At 43.0% G+C, this 18,871-nt stretch overlaps 1 protein-coding gene across 1 annotated transcript; it reads right to left on the bottom strand.

Moving 5' to 3' along the window:
• Positions 1-1,520: 1,520 nt before the first annotated feature.
• On the bottom strand, positions 1,521-18,267 carry snx30 (sorting nexin family member 30). The gene is made up of 9 exons (XM_086187833.1): positions 17,969-18,267; positions 14,108-14,323; positions 12,001-12,111; positions 11,741-11,899; positions 10,612-10,801; positions 9,093-9,292; positions 7,839-7,928; positions 7,328-7,480; positions 1,521-6,568 (listed from the first exon to the last, which is right to left on the bottom strand). Exons 1-9 carry the CDS (start codon positions 18,104-18,106, stop codon positions 6,491-6,493), a joined length of 1,335 nt encoding a protein of 444 aa, XP_086043959.1. The 5' UTR covers positions 18,107-18,267; the 3' UTR covers positions 1,521-6,490.
• Positions 18,268-18,871: the final 604 nt, after the last annotated feature.

The following is an 18,871-nucleotide window of genomic DNA, read 5'->3' as shown; positions in this document are numbered from 1 at the left end:
AGAATTCCGGGGGAATTATTCTCCTCTAAAGTAGCACCATGTATTTGTTCAGTGTTAACTAGTTTGAACAGGTTATTGATAGTAATCACACACACACACACACACACACACACACACACACTGAAATTCAAACAACAGAAGACCCACTGCTACACTTTAGTGGCAGGACATCATCATCAGTGTAATGCAGCCTCATGATGCAGCTTTTCAACAACTCAACATGTTGGTTAATTCACTTCTTGTCCGTCCTCCACACACACACACACACACACACACACACACACACACACACACACACACACACACACACACACACACTCTTCTCTCCTGCTTGTGTTGTTACCACTTCTCTTAGTTTCAGTTCCTGCTTCAGGCTCAGACCTTCCCCCTGGTGCTCTACAGTATTTGCTCACACAGCATTCACCTAATTCCAGTCACCCACAAGACAGAAATGATAACAACGTACAAAAACAAAACCCAAATTATCACTCATAGATTTTGCGTTTTGTTTTTTTGATTTTTGTGTTGAGATTTTCCCCCACTAATGAGCAAATACATTCCAGATTTAATAATCTCAGTCTGTCTTTTGATAGGGCCAGATTAAATTAGAAAAATAATCGAGGCAGTGATTAAAAATGTTGTATAAAAGCAAAAAAAAACTACAAAACTACAAAGGTTGTGTAGTTTCCTGTCTGCATTTTACACGTTCATGTGTGTTACACTTGTATTTGGTAATATTTACAGCAGCTGATGTTATAAAGAGAGGAGATGATGAACAGTAAGTAAATACACATGAAAATGAGTGGGTTTCTTCATAAAGCCAGTATTACCAGTGCTGTAGTTTCTATAGAGGGGGTGCCATTGCTCAGAGGTGAAGTGGCCATCTAACAGCAGTTGCTGGTTCGATCCTCTCTTCCCCCGGTGAACATGTCCAAGTGTCCTTGAGCAAGATACTGAACTCCTGATGGCCCTGTGACAGACTGGTGACCCGTCCAGGATGAACCCCGCCTCTTGCCCAATGTCAGCTGGGATAGGCTCCACCCCCCGCCCTTGAAACCCTTAATGGATAAATGGTATAGAAAATGGATGGATGGGTAGTTTTTACATTGGAACAAAGGAACCATAATTGATTATAAAATACTACATTTGATGTTTGGTGCTACATCCTGACTGATGGAGAGTCCTCTGTCAGCAATGGGGGTCCGTCATTCTGCAGGTAACAGAAGGAACATTTCCTGAAATCCTGTTCCCACTTTCAGCCAATCAGGAGAGAGGATCCCACACACGAGTCTTCCGTTTACTGCAGGGAGGACTGATGGTGGACCAGCGTGACTGAGGAACACTATCAGAGATGTGGAGCTGTTCATCACTTGGCATTCAAAATAAAAGACACTGACGGAACCATGCTGTGAAAGGAAATTGCCATTCCTGATTTTCAGGCTTCTATTTGTTCTTTGTTTATAATTCATGTTCATAAATAATAATAATAATAATAATGACATTTTTGTCCATTTGTAATGTAATGTTTATTCCCCAGGGGACAAACAACAAAAGCAAAACTGACAAGAAAAATATAAAATGCAATCATTATTATTATTACTGGTCCTATATATCCAAAAGATCATTTAAGGTAATGACTGCATCAAAACAACATCAATATACTACATATATGTGTGTGGGTGTGTATTTATTTATTTATACACACATATACATGTACATACAGTACATATACATACATATATACATATGTAGTGATATTGTTTTGATGCAGTTACACACTGGGGAGGAACAGGAGTTCAAGACGGAGGCCAGATGCACTTCGGATGGACTGCTCTTATCGTTCCGGTTCTTTCTGTGCTTTAAAGAGTTTCATGTGTCACTCTGGAAGAGGAAGACGGGAGGAAATGGCAGGGACACTTGGCTCAGAAAAAACTGTTGACATTCAAAAATACAGGAAAAAAGAGATTATCCCAATGCTGTTTGTGTAACCTGAATATTCTTTGCAGATGCACCACAAATGTTTGTTTTTTTCCACCCCTCCTTTTCAGCAGACAGCTCTCCAAGGGGGCGGGGCTACAATACTACAACACCAAATCAGCAGGCAAACAGAAGAACATGAAACTTTCACATCGGGTACGAGGGCACAGTGCTTATAGATGTACTGGTCGGGTTCCAATGAGTGGCTGCAATCCAAAAGTAAAACAAACTTTTTATTTGTCACTTCTTATTTATGCCCGATTTACATTTTTAGTGCAAATTTCTAAATCCCTCTTTTTTTTTTACGTGTCATTGTTGTATTCATGGACATCACAACCATGGCTTCTGTACAAAAACAGAGGGGGGCTGTACTCCATCATCCAGCGGTACATGTGGGCTGTGCTATGTGTCATCGGTGTGTACCGCCATCGATGCAGAGATTTCAAACAAGACTCAATTATCCTGAAGTTTGTGCGGTTCAGGTCACCTCATCAGGTCAGTCCAGCTTAAACAGGAGCAGGAAAAAAGGCCTCCAAGTACCAATGCCTCGTCTTAAAAAGGACTAATGAAAGGGAGGTACTTGTGCAAGATTAACATTGTTTTAAAAAAAAAACATAGACAAATGGTTGAAATTCATTTTTTACAAAAACAAGGCCCACCTGTTGCTTTTAATTCCTTTTTTTTTTTTTTTTAACCATTTTGACATATGACCTGATCTGTTTTAAGGGGGGGCTCTGGTGTCTTCTTCCTATGTAACTGAAGACAGAAGCAGACGGCCTCATTGAACAACTGTTCCAATTTTCTAACTTTGCTTCCTATTGTGTTCCAATTAAATGGTTGTTTTTGGCGCTGTTGCTTGGGGAATGCAAATTTTCACTGGAAGGTTGGGATGAACCGTTTGTGAAATCTTTTCAATGAATATCCAAATGCTTGAAAACAACAACAACAACAACAACAACAACAACAACCTTAAATTACACTGGAATGGTGCTTCTAACCTTTGGTTTGTGGATGTGGTGGCTTCTCTAATTCAGGTCTTCTCACTGGAAACATGAAAGATGGTGCCTACATTTCTCTTTGATATCTGACTTTTTGCAGTCAAATTTGATAAAGTGGCAAACAGCCTCTCTCACTCAGAACCCTGACTGGGATGACGCACACAGTGAGTGAGATCAAAGTCAGAGCTCAGAGCCGCAGATTGTCAGGGAGGTACCGTCACATCACATTGCCCACGCCCCCCCGAAACAACAGGCACTGGAAAGATAAAGGGGAGGGGCATGGCTCCTCAAACATCAATCGCCGCTTGGGGTAAAAGGGGTGGGGAATGAAATAGCAAGTCAGACATCAAAGTCTGAGGCCCAAGATCAAAGTGAGAACTTGGAACTGACAGAGGTTAAACAAATATGACGCAACGTTTATTAGCACTGCTAATGAGGAAATAGAAAATCGCTACTTCAAATAAATTGAGTTCAGGCTGATACATTTTGGAGGTTTCAAGGTCATTCAGTTTTGTCTATCCGCATCTGTGTTTTAGCATTTCATCGTGGTTCTCCAAGTTGCCCTGGATTGCATTTTCAGAATGACATTCTGGTCCAAATACATGAGGACTCGCTCCGAAGATTATAAAAGCACAACAAACTCAGTGAGCTTCACTGCAGGGCTCCACTAAATACTTCATTCACTGCTCCTAATGAGACAGAAACACATTTATGAAAGTGGTGAAAATATCCTGGGTCCGTCCCTCCCGAGAGAATCAGTTCAGTTATTTTTGCTGACAGAACCAAAAACACGACCCTACTTGCATGATTTATCAGGTTTTTTTTTTTACAAAAGCTGAGAAAACGATTGTTTGCTATCAGAACCAACAATGCAGATCAGTAACCCAAAACGTCATCAATACAGAAACTCTCAGACAGAAAATAGAATTACATTTGTAAAAAAGAACAAAATAAGAAATGTTTCACAGGAAGTATCAGGTTCCGACACAGTGAGATCAGGGCCATAAATGAACCAAATCAGTGCTTTTGTAAACACGGTTCTGGAAAGGTGTCACATGACTGTCTTTGTCATCATTTGTAGTTTTCTTCGGGCTAAAAATTCAAAACCTAGTTGTACGGCGAAGGAAACAAAATGAAATCAGCAGCGAACCAGAAACACATGAATTCCAAACAAGCGCAGCCATCTTTGTACTCATTAATATAGTCATACCCTAGTTTACCACTAGGTGTCACTACTCAGCCCATTGAGAGAGACATGCCATTAACAGCATGACAACTCAAATACGAAGACAAACATCAAGTGACAGTCTCTGTTACTGTGATCTGGCTTTGTTGTTGAGCTCTTATTCTTACAACAGCAGAAAACGATTCCATGAGATCCATCATCAACTGCAATGTTGTTTAAAAATTTGGAACCAAATTTTAACCGTTTTGCAGGAAGAAAATCAAAGAAGCAACAGAGAAGAAAGGATGTGTTGCATTCCTCTTGGCTCTGCAGCCTCTGCCGCTTGGCTGGGACACAGAGTCAATTTCTCGAGCAACTTTAAAGAGGAGAAGCGCCGTATTCACCAATATTTTAGGGTTTTCTCTTAGGTTCAAACAGTTGTTCTCTCCTCAGTGAGCGTTGACTCTGTCCTGCCTGCTGCTCTCATAAATCTCTTTCCTTTAACCAGATGTTTTTTTATTATTAATATAATTCCATTTCCAAATTCCTTGGCTTTCTTGGGACTTTTAATTGAGCGAATCATGCCGTTTAATTACCCATTTAGTGTGTTTCTGTCAATCCAGTTCTGAAAGCAGGATTCATCTCGGCCCCACTAAAGTTTTTTTGTGGCGTCTCATTTTTGTAATGTCACAGACGAGTGTTTCCTGCCAGTAAGACTGTTTGCTGAATCTGACGTGTCACACTCATCCCACCTAAAACTCATTTAAGATGAAAATTCAAAAACAAATCTTCATGCATGAAGCCCAGCAGCATTTAAAATAGCACAAATCACACCAGTGGAACCCAAACGGATTTATTTTCCTGGAAAATCCTTCATGTGACTTACAAATTTTCGTGCGGCTCCGTTTTGGCAAAGCAAGAGCCACACAGCTGAGTTTTTCTCTGTAGTCATATCATGATTGGCGTTGTTTGTTTAGACTGACAGCAGCATTATGCAAAAAACTATGAGGCCAACATTGACCAAACTTTGTGCAGGGGTGCAGCCTGGTCAAAGAAGAAGAAGCTATTCAATTTCGAGGCGGAACCGTTAAACACGGCAAACATTTGTACCTCAGACAGCTGCTGTGAACCTTTATATTTCTTCAAAACACCACAAAAAACAAAAACAAAACAGTTACTGGGGTGAATTAATACCAGAAATGTGTCTTTAAGGGGTATCGCTGCAAGAACATGACATCTGACTTAAGGTCCTTCAAAAATAGCTTCTTAGGAGCAGTGGAGTCTCAACAACTGAGGTCTGAAGACCAGAAGATAAATAAGGTTAAATGGCCACCAGGTGGTGCTGTTGCTCTGTTCTCCAACACAAATGCTGGACCTCATCTCACCACAATCACATCCCTGATGAAGCTCAACATTAAACTCGGACACCTCCACGCGTGTCGTCATGGTTAAACGCAGCTTCCTGTCCGTTTAGCTTTTGTTAATTAGCTTAGCTTTGAATCCAAGATGCATCAGTCAATAAATCCCTTCGTTTCCCTTTGAGAGAAAACAGTTCTTTCAAATGTCCCTCTCTAAGCTCTGTTGCTACATGTCCTACTTCCTGTCTGTCATGTTGTGAAGCAAGTTTCAAGTTTCTGTGGTTGTTTTTCAAAGAGTTTAGATCCTTTGGAAAATGGTGCTACAGAAGATGAAGTACAGCAGGGGCGCGAACATGACAGCACAGAAGCGGGCTCAACCGTTTAGCATACAAAAAAAAAAGTTCCACAAGTTCGGTTTCTTTGGAGAGATCTGTGTTCCATTTTAAGAGGTTTTGAACAATCTGACTGGGAAAAAGTAATCTTGGTGATGCTCTGAATCCTTCATGCCCGCAGGTAAATATCAGTATTTGACTTGAAAAGAAAAAAAAACGAAACAAAACAAAGAAAAGCTGCATATTTGGCTCAAAATGGAGAGAACAAAATCAAGCGTGCCTGTCTGAGCTGGGGATTAAATAACTTGCATTGGCAATCGCCTGTTAATTGGAAAATATGTAATAGAAAAACAAAAACATAAAGATGAACAACAACATAAAACAAGGAAAACGACTGCACACAATTCAGAGTCCCAAGGTTCCCTGCAGTCCTTCCATTCATGACCTCATTAGCAAGTTAAATCACTGAGAGAGACGACGGCGTTCATCTCACCAGTGAACAGGGGCGAAGTCCAGCAGCTGAAGTCTGCTGCCCGCTTGGTCCTTGACGTGTGTGTGTGTAGTGTGTGTGTGTGTGTGTGTGTGTGTGTGTGTGTGTGTGTGTGTGTGTGAGACATGAGAGGGAGTAAGAGATAGAGGGCCGAGACCTGAGGAGAGGCTTCAGTTCGTCTCGTTCGTTTTGTCCTCAGTCTGTTTTTCCTGGAGGAGTGTTACAAGAGACTCCCACGCCGCCTGACACTGCAGAGAATAGAGAAGTGGGAGGAGTCAATGTGTGTGTGGGAGGTAACCCAGTATCTTTCCAATGTATCCAATCAGAGCAATTCTACACGACTGCTAAACAATATTGACTCAAATATTTTACCACAGAGCTTCAGGTGAAAAACATCACTCGCACTATCAAACGCAAATATACTGGGACTGAGTGCTGGTTGATGTGAAATGTAGCTTATTGTGTTCAGACATATATTTACAGTGTAGGTTGGTCTGTTGGTCTTTTCAAGTGTAAAGAGACATTTCAGAGAATGAAAGGTCAAAAAAACTAACATTCCCTCAAAGCTGTGAAATTCTGGCTGGCGGGTTTCCAGACCATTTTCCAAGTCCATTAACTTTTCCAGGTTTTTCATGACAGTATGACACATCAACATGATTTGGTTGGGCCAGAAAAACTTCTCTTATAACTTTTCCTCAACTCAGATATCTATATTTTTGAAAAAAATATATTTTTGGTTTCAAATGATCAAAGTTGAGGGAACATGTTACATCTCAGGGTGATGAATGAACTAAATAGAGGGACCGGAGGGAACAAGTTCTACATTGTGGCCTTGGATGAACTAAATTAATTTCATATTGTGGCCTCAAAATAACTAAACAAGAACAAGTTTCTGTGGCCACCCCAGGGCTGAGCAGAATGTAAGCACACCCTACTAACACAATCTGATCGCTTCGAACAAGAACGTGTGTTTTTAAGTCACTAGGAAGGAAGCTCCCACCTCCTACCTTTTCATAGTAGTTGATGTTTTTGTCGGCCATGCCGCTGAGGAGCTGTTTGAAGTCTTGCCTCTTGTTGCTCTGCCAGCGCTCCCAGTCGGCCTTCAGGTCAGCGTTGAAACACTCCACTTTGTCCTGGCATTTCTCCACCTCGGCTGGCATCTAAGCGGGAGACAGAGAGGACTACTGCTACAGGGGCCTTAGCAGGAGGAGCACCGGGGGGGGGGGGGGGGGTGATCTATTGTAGATGACTAGTGTTCGGCAAGTCTACTCTTGTTTAAAGTTAAGCTAATGCTAATAACATAAACACAAAAAAAGAAATTTAGAGCTCTTTCCTCCAATTTACATCCGTTTCCCTCTAATTTGTTACTCAGAAAACATAGATTTGAAGTCTGCTTGAGGAAACCTGCTTTCAGCAGAGAGGTTTCAGGGCTAGAGAGCTGTGGGCAATCACGCCTGGAGATGTCAACATCACGAAGGCTGCAGTGTGAGTGGAGAAGAGAGGAGGGAGGGAGCTTACGGGCGTTCTGTCCTCCTGTCTGCGTAATATGGCTGCTTCTAGCCGGCCCTCGTACTCCGCCTGGCTCTGGTCTCGCTTCTTCAGAACATTCTGTAATAACCAACCAGAGGATGTTCATGTTTTTGCAGTATCAGAGTGTAAGAGCTGAATCTGGATCAGCAGTGAGGCGAGCGGGCAGAATATCAGACGCCACTTCCTCTACTCACTGTGACAGTTTGTGATGTCATTTGTAATTTTGTTGTTCATGTTCCATTGGTGGTTCAGTTTAAACATTTCCATCGATGCATCAACACAGAGTGTGATACTGCAAACATCAGAGCAATGGCTCCATTTCAAATATTCACAATTACACTGTCAGTCTCGTTGGATCTCTTTGGTTGGAAAAAGTGTTATTATTAGTGCACATCCGTCCCACTTACCATGAATGGCGTGACTGAGGTGCTCAAAAACATGAAACGCAGATATAAAAGAAAGAAAGGTCGCCATTATCAAAAGGTAGGAAATAAAAAGTTCCAGGAAGCCGTCGGAACTTCTGAGCCAATAAAACCTGCTCAATTACAGGTTAGAAGTCTCGGTAAACGGGGGGTTCATCCAAACAGGGGGAACCACTTCCCTCTGTGTCATTCTTCCGTCAATAGACACATCGCCATGGTTACCGCAGGTAGAACCAACTTCAATTACATTCTGATGAAATGGCATATAAAAAGGCCCGTGTCATCACATCGCATTACTTAAAACAGATCGCCCATCCAAAGATTTTTATTTTCAGTTTTGCTTGTACAGATGAAAGAGTTCATAATTTTATAAAAAACAACTTTTATTTAGAAATATAAGGGAAATGTTTCATAAAGTGAAATCAGAGTCTCCACTTGTCTTTATTTATCTTCCTCAATATATTTTTAAACTCCCAATACCACTGAGATGACACTGAATACGGCCATTACTGGGTTTTTTTTTTAGAACATTACAATGAACTTGACCTTTGACCTTATGGATATCACCCCGTTTCGTGCTAATAGACATTTGTGTGGAACTTGGTCATAATTATTAGCATGTGTATTCTGGAGACCTGGCCAGAAAAATTACTGCTGCAGTCACAGTGACCTCTGACCTTTGACCACCAATATCTTTTCAGGTCAAAGGTCACTGGGACTGCAGCAGACCTTTGAGACACTTAAAGTCCTTCCAGGCATTTGGGAGACAACACGGTAATGATCAAGAGACAGACAATATGGCTGCCCCGGTCCCTCTCACCTTCATGGACTCTATGTACAGGATGTACTCTCGGAGTACAGGTAGGAAGTCCTGGCTCATGTTTTCACTAAGCTCATCCAGCGCCGTGCAGCAGGTGGATACGCAGCCGGCCACACCCTCCAGCGGCCGCTGTAGTTCTTCCTCTGAACTCGCCCAGCTGGAGTACACGGTACCGTACTCACGCAGCTCCGTTAGGTACTCTGGAGACAGAGTGAGAGTGAGAGAGAGAGAGAAATGAGAGCTGGTGAAACAGTCATGAGAGGGTGATGGTCTGCCTCCATTATCTTCTCCTCTCCGATACGGAAACAGGAAGCACCTCAGGTTTCTAAAGCCTGAACAGATGGTGAAAGAAGAGCCTTTACTGTATGTACACAGTGACTTGTCACACACCACTTGGACCTGCAGTGGTCTCACACACACACACACACACACACACACACACACACACACACACACACACACACACACACACACGGCCCAAAGGTCTGTAGGCTTTCCTCAATTAAACACTGCAGCAGCTGACGTCACTGTAAAAACACGAAGAGTCAACAATACTAGAAATAAGTCACCACGCAGCTAAAACCTGAACCGTGTGAACCAGGAAAATTGTCTCACAAGCCCTTTAACATTATCATTGAATTCCCTCATCTCTTCTTCTCTTATCTGAAGCACTTTCTGATGGATGCGCAAGGATTGTAAAACCAGAACCACGTGAACTATCAAGTTAGCTGTAAACAAACCCTCAGAAAGCAGGTCAACAAGAGGAAGCAGCATATCTGACTTCCTAACAGACACATTTGAGAAAGCAGTATCCGTGTACAAGTACTTCAGTCAAATAACGCGTGGCAGTACCTCTTACATACCAGAGCTGCCAGGGCCTCATAGACATGACAGAGGTGGTAAACAGGTGACAAAAGAAAAAAGGATGAAATTACAATTTGCTTTTTTTACAAGTTTGGAAATATTTTGTGAATGCAGCTTTTCATTTCTCCTGTTAAAACCAGTGAACTGCTTATTAAAATGATACTTGTTATAGTCTAGTTACAGTACCAACTGAAGCTCTGATGAATACACGGGTCATATGTCTTTATTAGTCAGGTTTTAGATGAATGCATCAAGCGTGCAGCACTTCTACATATAAATGAATGCCCCCTCAAATTCAAGCCGTCAGGTGAATTTACTGTATATACCTGGGCTTTGGGTATCTGGTGACATTCCTGCACTGGCTACTTCTGATTAGCTCTCTGCTAACTCGAATGTGGATAAATAATGATTTCTTATGTGTTACCAGACACTCAAAACAACGTCTCCACATTTTTCCAGCTGCAACAGTGACCACAGAGTGGAATATCAGAGGAGTATGACACTACACTGCCCGAGATGGTGACCTTGTGCAGCACTACCCCTTTAAGAAACTGACTTGGAAGCAGTTGCAGTACTTGCTGGGTCCTCCTGTCCTCCTATGACACACACTCCTCATTGAGACACAGATCATGGGTTTTCTCCATGGCCTTGGTACCTGACTGCTCTTTCAGGATCCTCTGAGCGATGCGGTCGATGGTTCCCAGTTTCTGGCTGAAGGTGTCCAGGTATTCTCCCATGGCGCAGAACTCAGGCGGTCTCGCCCGCAGCTTGTAGCCTCCTGCGACGTGTTTCACTGACTCACCAACCTTGGTCAGCAAGGCCAGACCCTGGCGCTTGTTCAGGTCCTGGGCGCGCGTGCGCGCACACACACACACACACACACACACACACACACACACACACACACACACACACACACACACACACACACACACACAAGAATTCCAACACGGCACTGTGAGCAATAAACGCAGTAGATGGAGATGTGACAACAACAATCTCAACTATCTAGCTCAGCTTCCACAGACTTTATCTCTTTGGAATTTATTTGAATACATTTTGCCAATAATCTGTTCGACCCAGCATGTCAAAATTGTCACCAGCGTGTTGAGAAACCCCAACATTTGTTTATTCTCTCTTTTATTTAAGAGCTTCTTCTGCTGAACCAACTTTATTTTATAGCCAAAACAACCTTATTTCCTGAAAGGGATCAATAAAATACCATCTCATCAACACCATGGAAACACATGCGCGCACACACACATGCACGTACACACACACACACACACACACACACACACACACACACACACACACACACACACACAGTGTTTTCCTGGACGATCACAACAGAAATGGATCTGACTGAACTGCATAGCATCAAACAACATAAGAGTTGCAGTGTAATAACAAGTAAATTGTACAAAAGCTTGTGACAGCACCGACTGTCCACCCAGAGCTAATAAATGATCAGTTTAGAACCTGAATGTGTGTGTCTGTGTCTGTGTGATGATCATAGTGAGAAAACTCTTCATAAGGGGCACTGAGACATCAATATTTAAACCCTTCCCTTTTCCACATTTCAGTTCTTGCTCGATACTCGTGCGTCAGCGAGGCCACTTCCTTCTCTGGCTGATTTATTTTGAGGTCTGGCTGGAATTTCACCTGAGAACAATCAACTGAAGCAGCAAAACTGTGTTTGTTTTTAGATAGTGAGGAATAAATCATGGACGTGTGGAGGCTTGTCATCAGTATCAACAGTAGAAGTCTAAAAGTTGTCTTACCTTGGCAGATAAGAAAGCATTGAGGTGTGGGTTGAACGAGAGCACCGGGTGGTCTGCGACTCGCTTGAGGAACTTGTCCAGAGCTTTCATCCTGGTGTCTACGAACTCTTCAGAAAAGCGATCCACCACACCCTTCATCACAAACTTCTCCGGTAATGGCTGGAGAGCGGCAAAGGCAAAGAAGGAGGAGGAGTAGCAGAGAATTAAAACGAGGCACCTCTCATGTGAAGGTTAGCATCGGCGGAGCTCGGGTCACCTACAGGAATCAGGTGGGTCGGCTGGCTGTCCTCCAACTTGATCCTCAGCCAGTCAAAGTCCTGGTAGCGCCGTCGCACGCAATACTCGGGCAGATCGAACTCTATCCGTGTCGTCTGGGGGAAAATGCCCACATTTGTTGGTTTACTGGCTATATTTACATTAACCCCTAAAACACTTCCACTTGACATCTGTGTACTTTGTGTAAACTGCGTACACTGCTGCATTGCTTATAATATTGGAGACAGTTTTTAAACATTGGGCTAAGTCACAGTAAATCCGTATTTGATGTGTGGAAAATAATACAAAAAAAATGGTGTGAGAAGTCCACTATACTGTAGGAACCAGGTCCAGGTCTGCTGGACACATGATTTACATGATGACATTACCTGTATAAAGACAGAGTCCAGCATTTTCCTCAAAAAAACAAAATACAGACTTAGACAAGATGGTGGTGACCACGTCTGCAGGGCTGCTGCCTTCTGCCTTTATTACAATGGCTCGATTTGTCGGGACGTTTCTGGGTGGGGAGCTGGTGTGTACTGCCCTGCTAACGACAGCGCGCAGGATAAAACACAGAGTCTAGACAAAAATTCACTCTTGAGAAAATGGTGGGCACAAATGGAGCAGTGAGTAAAAGGAAATACAGCCCTACTGAGGCGAAACGGCAAGCAGATTTAGGCCGGAGAACGAGAGTGGATCCAGGTTTGGCCTTCGCCTGCTTCTGAGCAATGAGGGAGAGGCTGGGGATGAAGAGCAATGAGGAGTTGGCCTGCTTTCTGCTGGACAGGTAAACGATAACACCTGTGTTTTAGGGCGGTGTGGCTCAGGGGTAGAGTGGCCGTCTCACAACCGAAGGGTCGCTGGTTCGATCCTCGACCCCGGTGACCATGTTGAAGTGTCCTTGAGCAAGATACTGAACCCCTAATTGCTCCTGATGAGTAGGTTGGCGCCTTGCATGGCAGCCTTCACCATCATCACCGTGTGTGTGTGTGTGTGAGAACGGGTGAATGAGACGACACTGTAAAGCGCTTTGAGTGCCGCTAAGGTAGAAAAGCGCTGTATAAAACAGAGTCCATTTGAATCCATTTTGTTTGTGCTAGCTGGCGGTTAGCTTGTCCTAGCTGGCAAATAGGGTTTAGGGTTTCTGTTATGTTTACAAGAAGAACAGACCATGCAACAGACTCTACCTTTTAAGTGATACATCCCCCCCCCAAAAAATTTTTTTGCTTTTCAAATATTCACCAATAGGCGCCTTCAGCTGACAAAGAAACAGAAGTGGATATATTAAGCCATGAACAAATATTTCTTCATCCTAAAGACGCGTGAACTGGGACCCTACAGGATTACTGCACATGCTTATTGACCTTGAAATACAGCTGATGCTGCACACTAACACTGCAGTGTCAAATATACACACACACACACACACACACACACACACACACACACACACACGCACACGCACACACACACACTCTCAATTAACACTTGGTGTTCATATTCAGCTGTGATATTTGCATAAGGCCTTTTAGCCAAAGCGCCAAAGTGCACATAGCAACTGTTGTCATGACACCGTCCGCCTGCCCGCCCAGCCGCCTGGCCCGGTGGCTCCTGGCAACCTCTCCTTCTGAATCCTTTGCTTTCATTAAACGATGTCAGACGACTCTTAACCAGCGTGTTTGAGCAGAGAGATGAAAGAAAAAGAAAAAGTGAAAAGCTTTTTCCCTCAAAAGGAATTCAATCTCCTACGACCCCCTTGGGATACATAAGGGCGCCATGGTAGTTTACCAGGGAATATTCTCTCTTATTCCTGTAATCTGATGCTGAAATATCCAGTTATCCTGCTATTGCATGAACAGAGGGACATGCTTGAACCCTACTGATGACGCTTGACCTTTACTTTCCAATACTGGCGGTGCCACGTTTAATTTTCCTACTTCCATGCCAAAGAAAAAGCAATGAATGTTTAGCTTCGCGTGAACAAAAAAAAAAATGCATTCATTGGCCAACTCAGAAGTGAGAAAAGTCAAAATGAATTAAAAAAAGTATCTATTTTTGTATGTGTGCTGAGCTGTAAGGGTGGGCTGGTGCACAGACACCACAACAGACCTTCGTGGAAACTCTGTAGGTGATGTAGGTCTCCATGGTGGACACGTGCTTCTTTGGGTCATCCACTGTGACAAAAAGGTCGCGTGTTTCCATGGAGGTGTAGGGGTCCCGAGCATCTGCTTCCATATCGTCGTCCAGCTGCAGCCTGTTGAACAGCGAGGACGCGGAGGCGGGGCTTGAGGTCTCCACCGGTGTGCCGTTGGGCAGCCCCGCTTCCTGAGGGGACACATACGGGACACCTCAGCAGGAGAAACACAAAGAGCTGAAAGATGGACGCTGATGGAGAGGCAGTTGTTTCACTGTGTCAATGAGGCTCTTGTTGAGGCTGCAGGCACACGCCGCATCATCTGACACTGCTCTCGTCTTCTAATTGGATGATGGAGGAGAGGAGAGAGAACGGAGCATTTGCAGGATGGAGATACATTTTCATGGTAATCTTGGAAAACAGCAAAACAAATACAGACAAAATTAGAGAGAACAGTAAACCCACTGTACCTTTACTGTTTATGGCTTGTTTTTGCCGATCACGCACTTTTATTTTCTAAGGACAGGTAATGTAATGACCTTCAGGACTGTGAAGACATGGAAACTCAGACCTAAAACCACCTGGAAAGACCTATGGATTTTTTGTAAATAACATCTAGCAGTAAGAAAGAGTAAGAACAAAAAAACTGAGCTTGAATATCATCATTAATGCTGTTCTACACAACCATAAGACACTGAAATGAGTGGATGGTGAAAAGGTGATTTAATGTGTTGTCTAATACAAAAATATAGAATAGAAATTGCTTAATATATTTGGCAAGACTGTTTTGTTGCAGTGAAGACAAATTAATGGGTTGGGAAAAACCATCAAAATGCTCTTATTGACTTCACTGTGAGGAAGAGGAAAAAGCTGATATTTACATCACTGCTCTATTTTTCACAGAAAAAAAATCCTTTCCAATGAAGGTATCAGATGTCGGATCTGTGAATGAAGTCAGCTGATCTGGGATTAATGCTGCTGCCTGATTACGATAATCCTGATCGGCTACGTAACCTCTGACAACAACCAGAATTTTGCACCAGGAGTCAGTGAGTTAGCAAAAGCACATCTGGTCAACAGCAAACTGATGCAAAACTTTTTTTTATTATTATGACCATTTCCATTTTTTGTATTTTTGAAAGCAACAAGTAGAGAGCAAAAAGCAATCTCTCTCTCTCTCTCTCTCTTACATGAAGGCAAAGACAGAAGTCATTTTCGTTTCATTTCACTGCTAAAAATATTGAAATGAACGCTTCTGCAGGTCTCAGTAGACAAACAGCAGCAGAATGTTACCTGCTAACAAATATCAAAAAATAAACACAAAGCAACAGGGAAGCAAACAGACACAGAGGAGACTTAGCGGCTCATTCTCAAACTGTTTGATTTTATCTTCTCACGTGAACAGGGGACAAAGTTCAAATCATTTTTCTGCTGCACAGGCAGGTTACGAATGGATTTAGTGTCAGCATAAAGAAAAGCACCATCCATTGCATCACATGCTGCTCTACACACACCATCTCTTCATACCATAATGTCTCTGCTATGCACGCACGCGCACACACACACACACACACACAGAGCTGTGACATTGTTGTTTTTGAACTCAAACCTAACTGCTAATCAAACTGCAGATAATCACATGACATCACTGCGAATGAGCAACTGGGCCGACAGAGTCACGTCACACCCTCACCACCAGGATCTGAGACACAACATCACCCGGCAGAGATGGAGGATGTGTGAGTAAAATATTGTGACATCAAAATTCAGAGATGCTGTTGAGCCTTAAATATTGATAACATTTTTTTTTTAATCTAAGGTCATAAAATTTTCTGTCAACTCTGGTAAATGTTAAACTTTGAGGGGATGCCTTGCTGCATGACTATACTGCAAAGAGAATTCAATCTAATTTCTGGTAAAAACAAACAACAACAAAAATCTTGTTACATTTAATATGAAACAAAAACCAGGCTGCACGGTGGTGCAGTGGTCAGCACTGTGGCCTCACAGCAAGAAGGTTCCAGGTTTGAGCCCCGGCTCCAGCACAGGATCTTTCTGTGTGAGTCTCCATGTTCTCCTGTTCCTGTGTGGGTTCTCTCTGGTACTCCAGCTTCCTCCCACAGTCCAAAGACATCAAGAGGGGACGAGGCTGATTGATACTCTAAATTGACTGTAGGTGTGACTGTGAGTGTGAATGGTTGTCTGTCTCTGTGTGTTGGTCCTGTGATGGACTGGTGACCTGTCCAGGGTGAACCCTGCCTCTCACCTGAAGGCTACTGGGATAGGCTCCAGCCCCCCCACCACCCTTAACAGGATAAGCGGAACAAAGTGGATGGATGGATTGATGAAAAAATAAATCACCTAAAAAGTAGCATCTTATATTACAATATTAGGGTGCTTGTTTGTTAAGATTGGAAGATTCATTTATTTATTCCAGACAAAAAAAAATTCTCAACATTTTCTGTGTATTTTGTTTGACTTTTTTAAAGGTGATTTTTCACGCATTATGTATAAAGGTGATTTAATGTGTTATCTGACACAAAAATATAGACTAAAAATTGCTGTATATAATTGTTAGACTGCTTTGTTGCAGTGAAGAAAAATTCAATGAAAGATATAGAAAAGGCTCCTGATTAAAATTGCCCCGCTGATTTCAAACATGGATCTTTGAGCGTTTTGCTGTGGAAAGGCAATATTTACCCTGCTGTGGTATTGAAAGCATTAAATTAGATTTGACAAAGTGTGGAGCAGCACAAGAATTATTCTTGTACTTGAATCGATTGTCAGAGCAGAGCTCGTCACGAGTGTCACTAGCAACATTGACTACGACTCATGTGACAATAAACAACATTCACATGAACACGAACGTGAAACTGAAGGAGCTCAATAGATTTCAGCTGGCATCTATTTTTCCGACACGCGTTTCTCACTGTGACACCTTCTGTGACGCATGAAGAGTCTCGTCCTGTGAATACGATTAGATATTTCAATAAATAGCCCTTTGTTATTGATATTGTGAGCATTAACGACCAGTGGCATATTTTCATCATATAACATTCATAAATCTCAAGGATCATCCAAATCAGATGCAAACACTGACTGTAATAGATATCATTAAAAATCCATGCACCTCGTCTGTATGCAGCATCATATTTGACTGGAAATGTTACCAAAAATATCCAAAATGTAATGGAAGTGTCATTTCAGCCTGTGATTAATGTAGAAACATCTTCAGCGTTCACGTTGCCTTCACTGACATTTATTGCAATGTGTTGAAAACAGTTCCCCGAGTTGGAGTGACATACTATTGCATGGCGCGCACCCCCCCCCCCCCACCCACCCTACACAGCCATTACAAAGTGGTTGCCAAGGTAGTGCCTGTTATAAAGGCTTTGTTTGCACTCCGCATATTTGTTTACACAGCAGCACATCTGGGCTGATACAGATGTCACGCTCTCTATTCGTCAATGGCGATGACAGAAATGTGTTTCAGCAGCGCTCACGATGAGCATTACACATTTAGGACTTTTAACTTTTATGTTTTTAGTGGTGATAACAGTTCAGGTGGTTTACTTGTGAGTAGATAAGCTGCAAAACCCCAAAACTGGTCGAGCTTCACACGTGTTTCAGTAAACCACGAATAAACAACACTGACGGGTTCATTCAGGTTAATGTTTTTTTTTCAGTTTTCCATCTCTGGTTTGATGTATTTGGACCCTGGTGTTGCCCTAAAACTGGTTCCTCAATATAGTTTCTTTCAGCTGACTGTCCGGGTCTTTCCCCTGGTTGTTTTCAAACCGCCGAGCCTGTCAGGGTGAAGCTGGGTAAGACCCTACCTTGTCCCCTCCAAGGCTGACGGTGACATCTGGCCCCGGGGAGAGTGGCTCCTCGGTGGCGGACAGCGGATGGAGGATCTCTGCAATGGGCTTCTGCCCCGAGCTGGCCAGGCCTCTCGGAGCGCCGGTGGCACTCATTCTGCCCGAGGCGCGAAGACTAGCCCGCGGGTCGGGGACCGTTCAGGTTTCCACGGCTGGAGCAGTTGGTGGAGACAGAGGGAGGCTTTAGCTCCACTCACAGCCTCCTCCGTAGCTGTTACACCCGCTTCTGTTGCTCACTACTGTCAGCTGACCCCCACTTCCCCTATCCGTCTTCTTTTCTACAGGTTGGTTGGCGGTAGATAAATAACAGACTGGCTGATTACTGCCGACTACTGGCGGAAGTGTAAATTACAATGCTCTCCATTATTTCTGACGGAGCCCTGGAGTGACCTTAGTGAAAGAGAAAAAAATGAGCACGGAGAGAAAATTCATATATATTTTGAGACCACCAGACATAACTTGTTCACTCAATACAATTAATTTGTGTCTGTGAGATATAAGTCGCGTTCTATGTATACAAGGGAGCCAGAGGTCGGGCCTGGGAGGGATGTCACACAAGACTTGACACCTGAAGCATCTAAAAAATAGAAAGCCTTTGTCGCCTCCTTATTCCGCCCCTTTAAATATTTGAATTCATTTTTGGACAAGATACATGTTGAGGGTACGATATTTTTCCCTTCCATATTATTTATTAACATATTATATTATTAATTTGCGTGGGTTCTCTCCGGGTACTCCGGCTTCCTCCCACAGTCCAAAAACATGCAATTGGGGACGAGGCTGATTGATACTCTAAATTGACTGTAGGTGTGACTGTGAGTGTGAATGGTTGTTCGTCTCTCTATGTCGGCCCTGCGATGG

This window comes from Aulostomus chinensis, chromosome 19 (assembly GCF_037954235.1).
Source record: "Aulostomus chinensis isolate RoL2024-O1b breed Wild chromosome 19, RoL_Achi_v1.0, whole genome shotgun sequence".
Taxonomy (NCBI): domain Eukaryota; kingdom Metazoa; phylum Chordata; class Actinopteri; order Syngnathiformes; family Aulostomidae; genus Aulostomus; species Aulostomus chinensis.
This window is presented reverse-complemented; position numbering and strand designations above follow the sequence as displayed.

What these genes read in the sequence shown, in the direction of transcription:
- snx30 (XM_086187833.1), bottom strand. Translation starts at nt 18,106, where the DNA reads ATGAGTGCCACCGGCGCTCCGAGAGGCCTGGCCAGCTCGGGGCAGAAG. An exon ending in TCAGCCTTGGAGGGGACAAG is followed by an intron (nt 14,324 to 17,968) that starts GTAGGGTCTTAC and finishes GTGTCCCCTCAG; the next exon opens with GAAGCGGGGCTGCCCAACGG. An exon ending in TGTACATAGAGTCCATGAAG is followed by an intron (nt 7,929 to 9,092) that starts GTGAGAGGGACC and finishes TGGTTATTACAG; the next exon opens with AATGTTCTGAAGAAGCGAGA.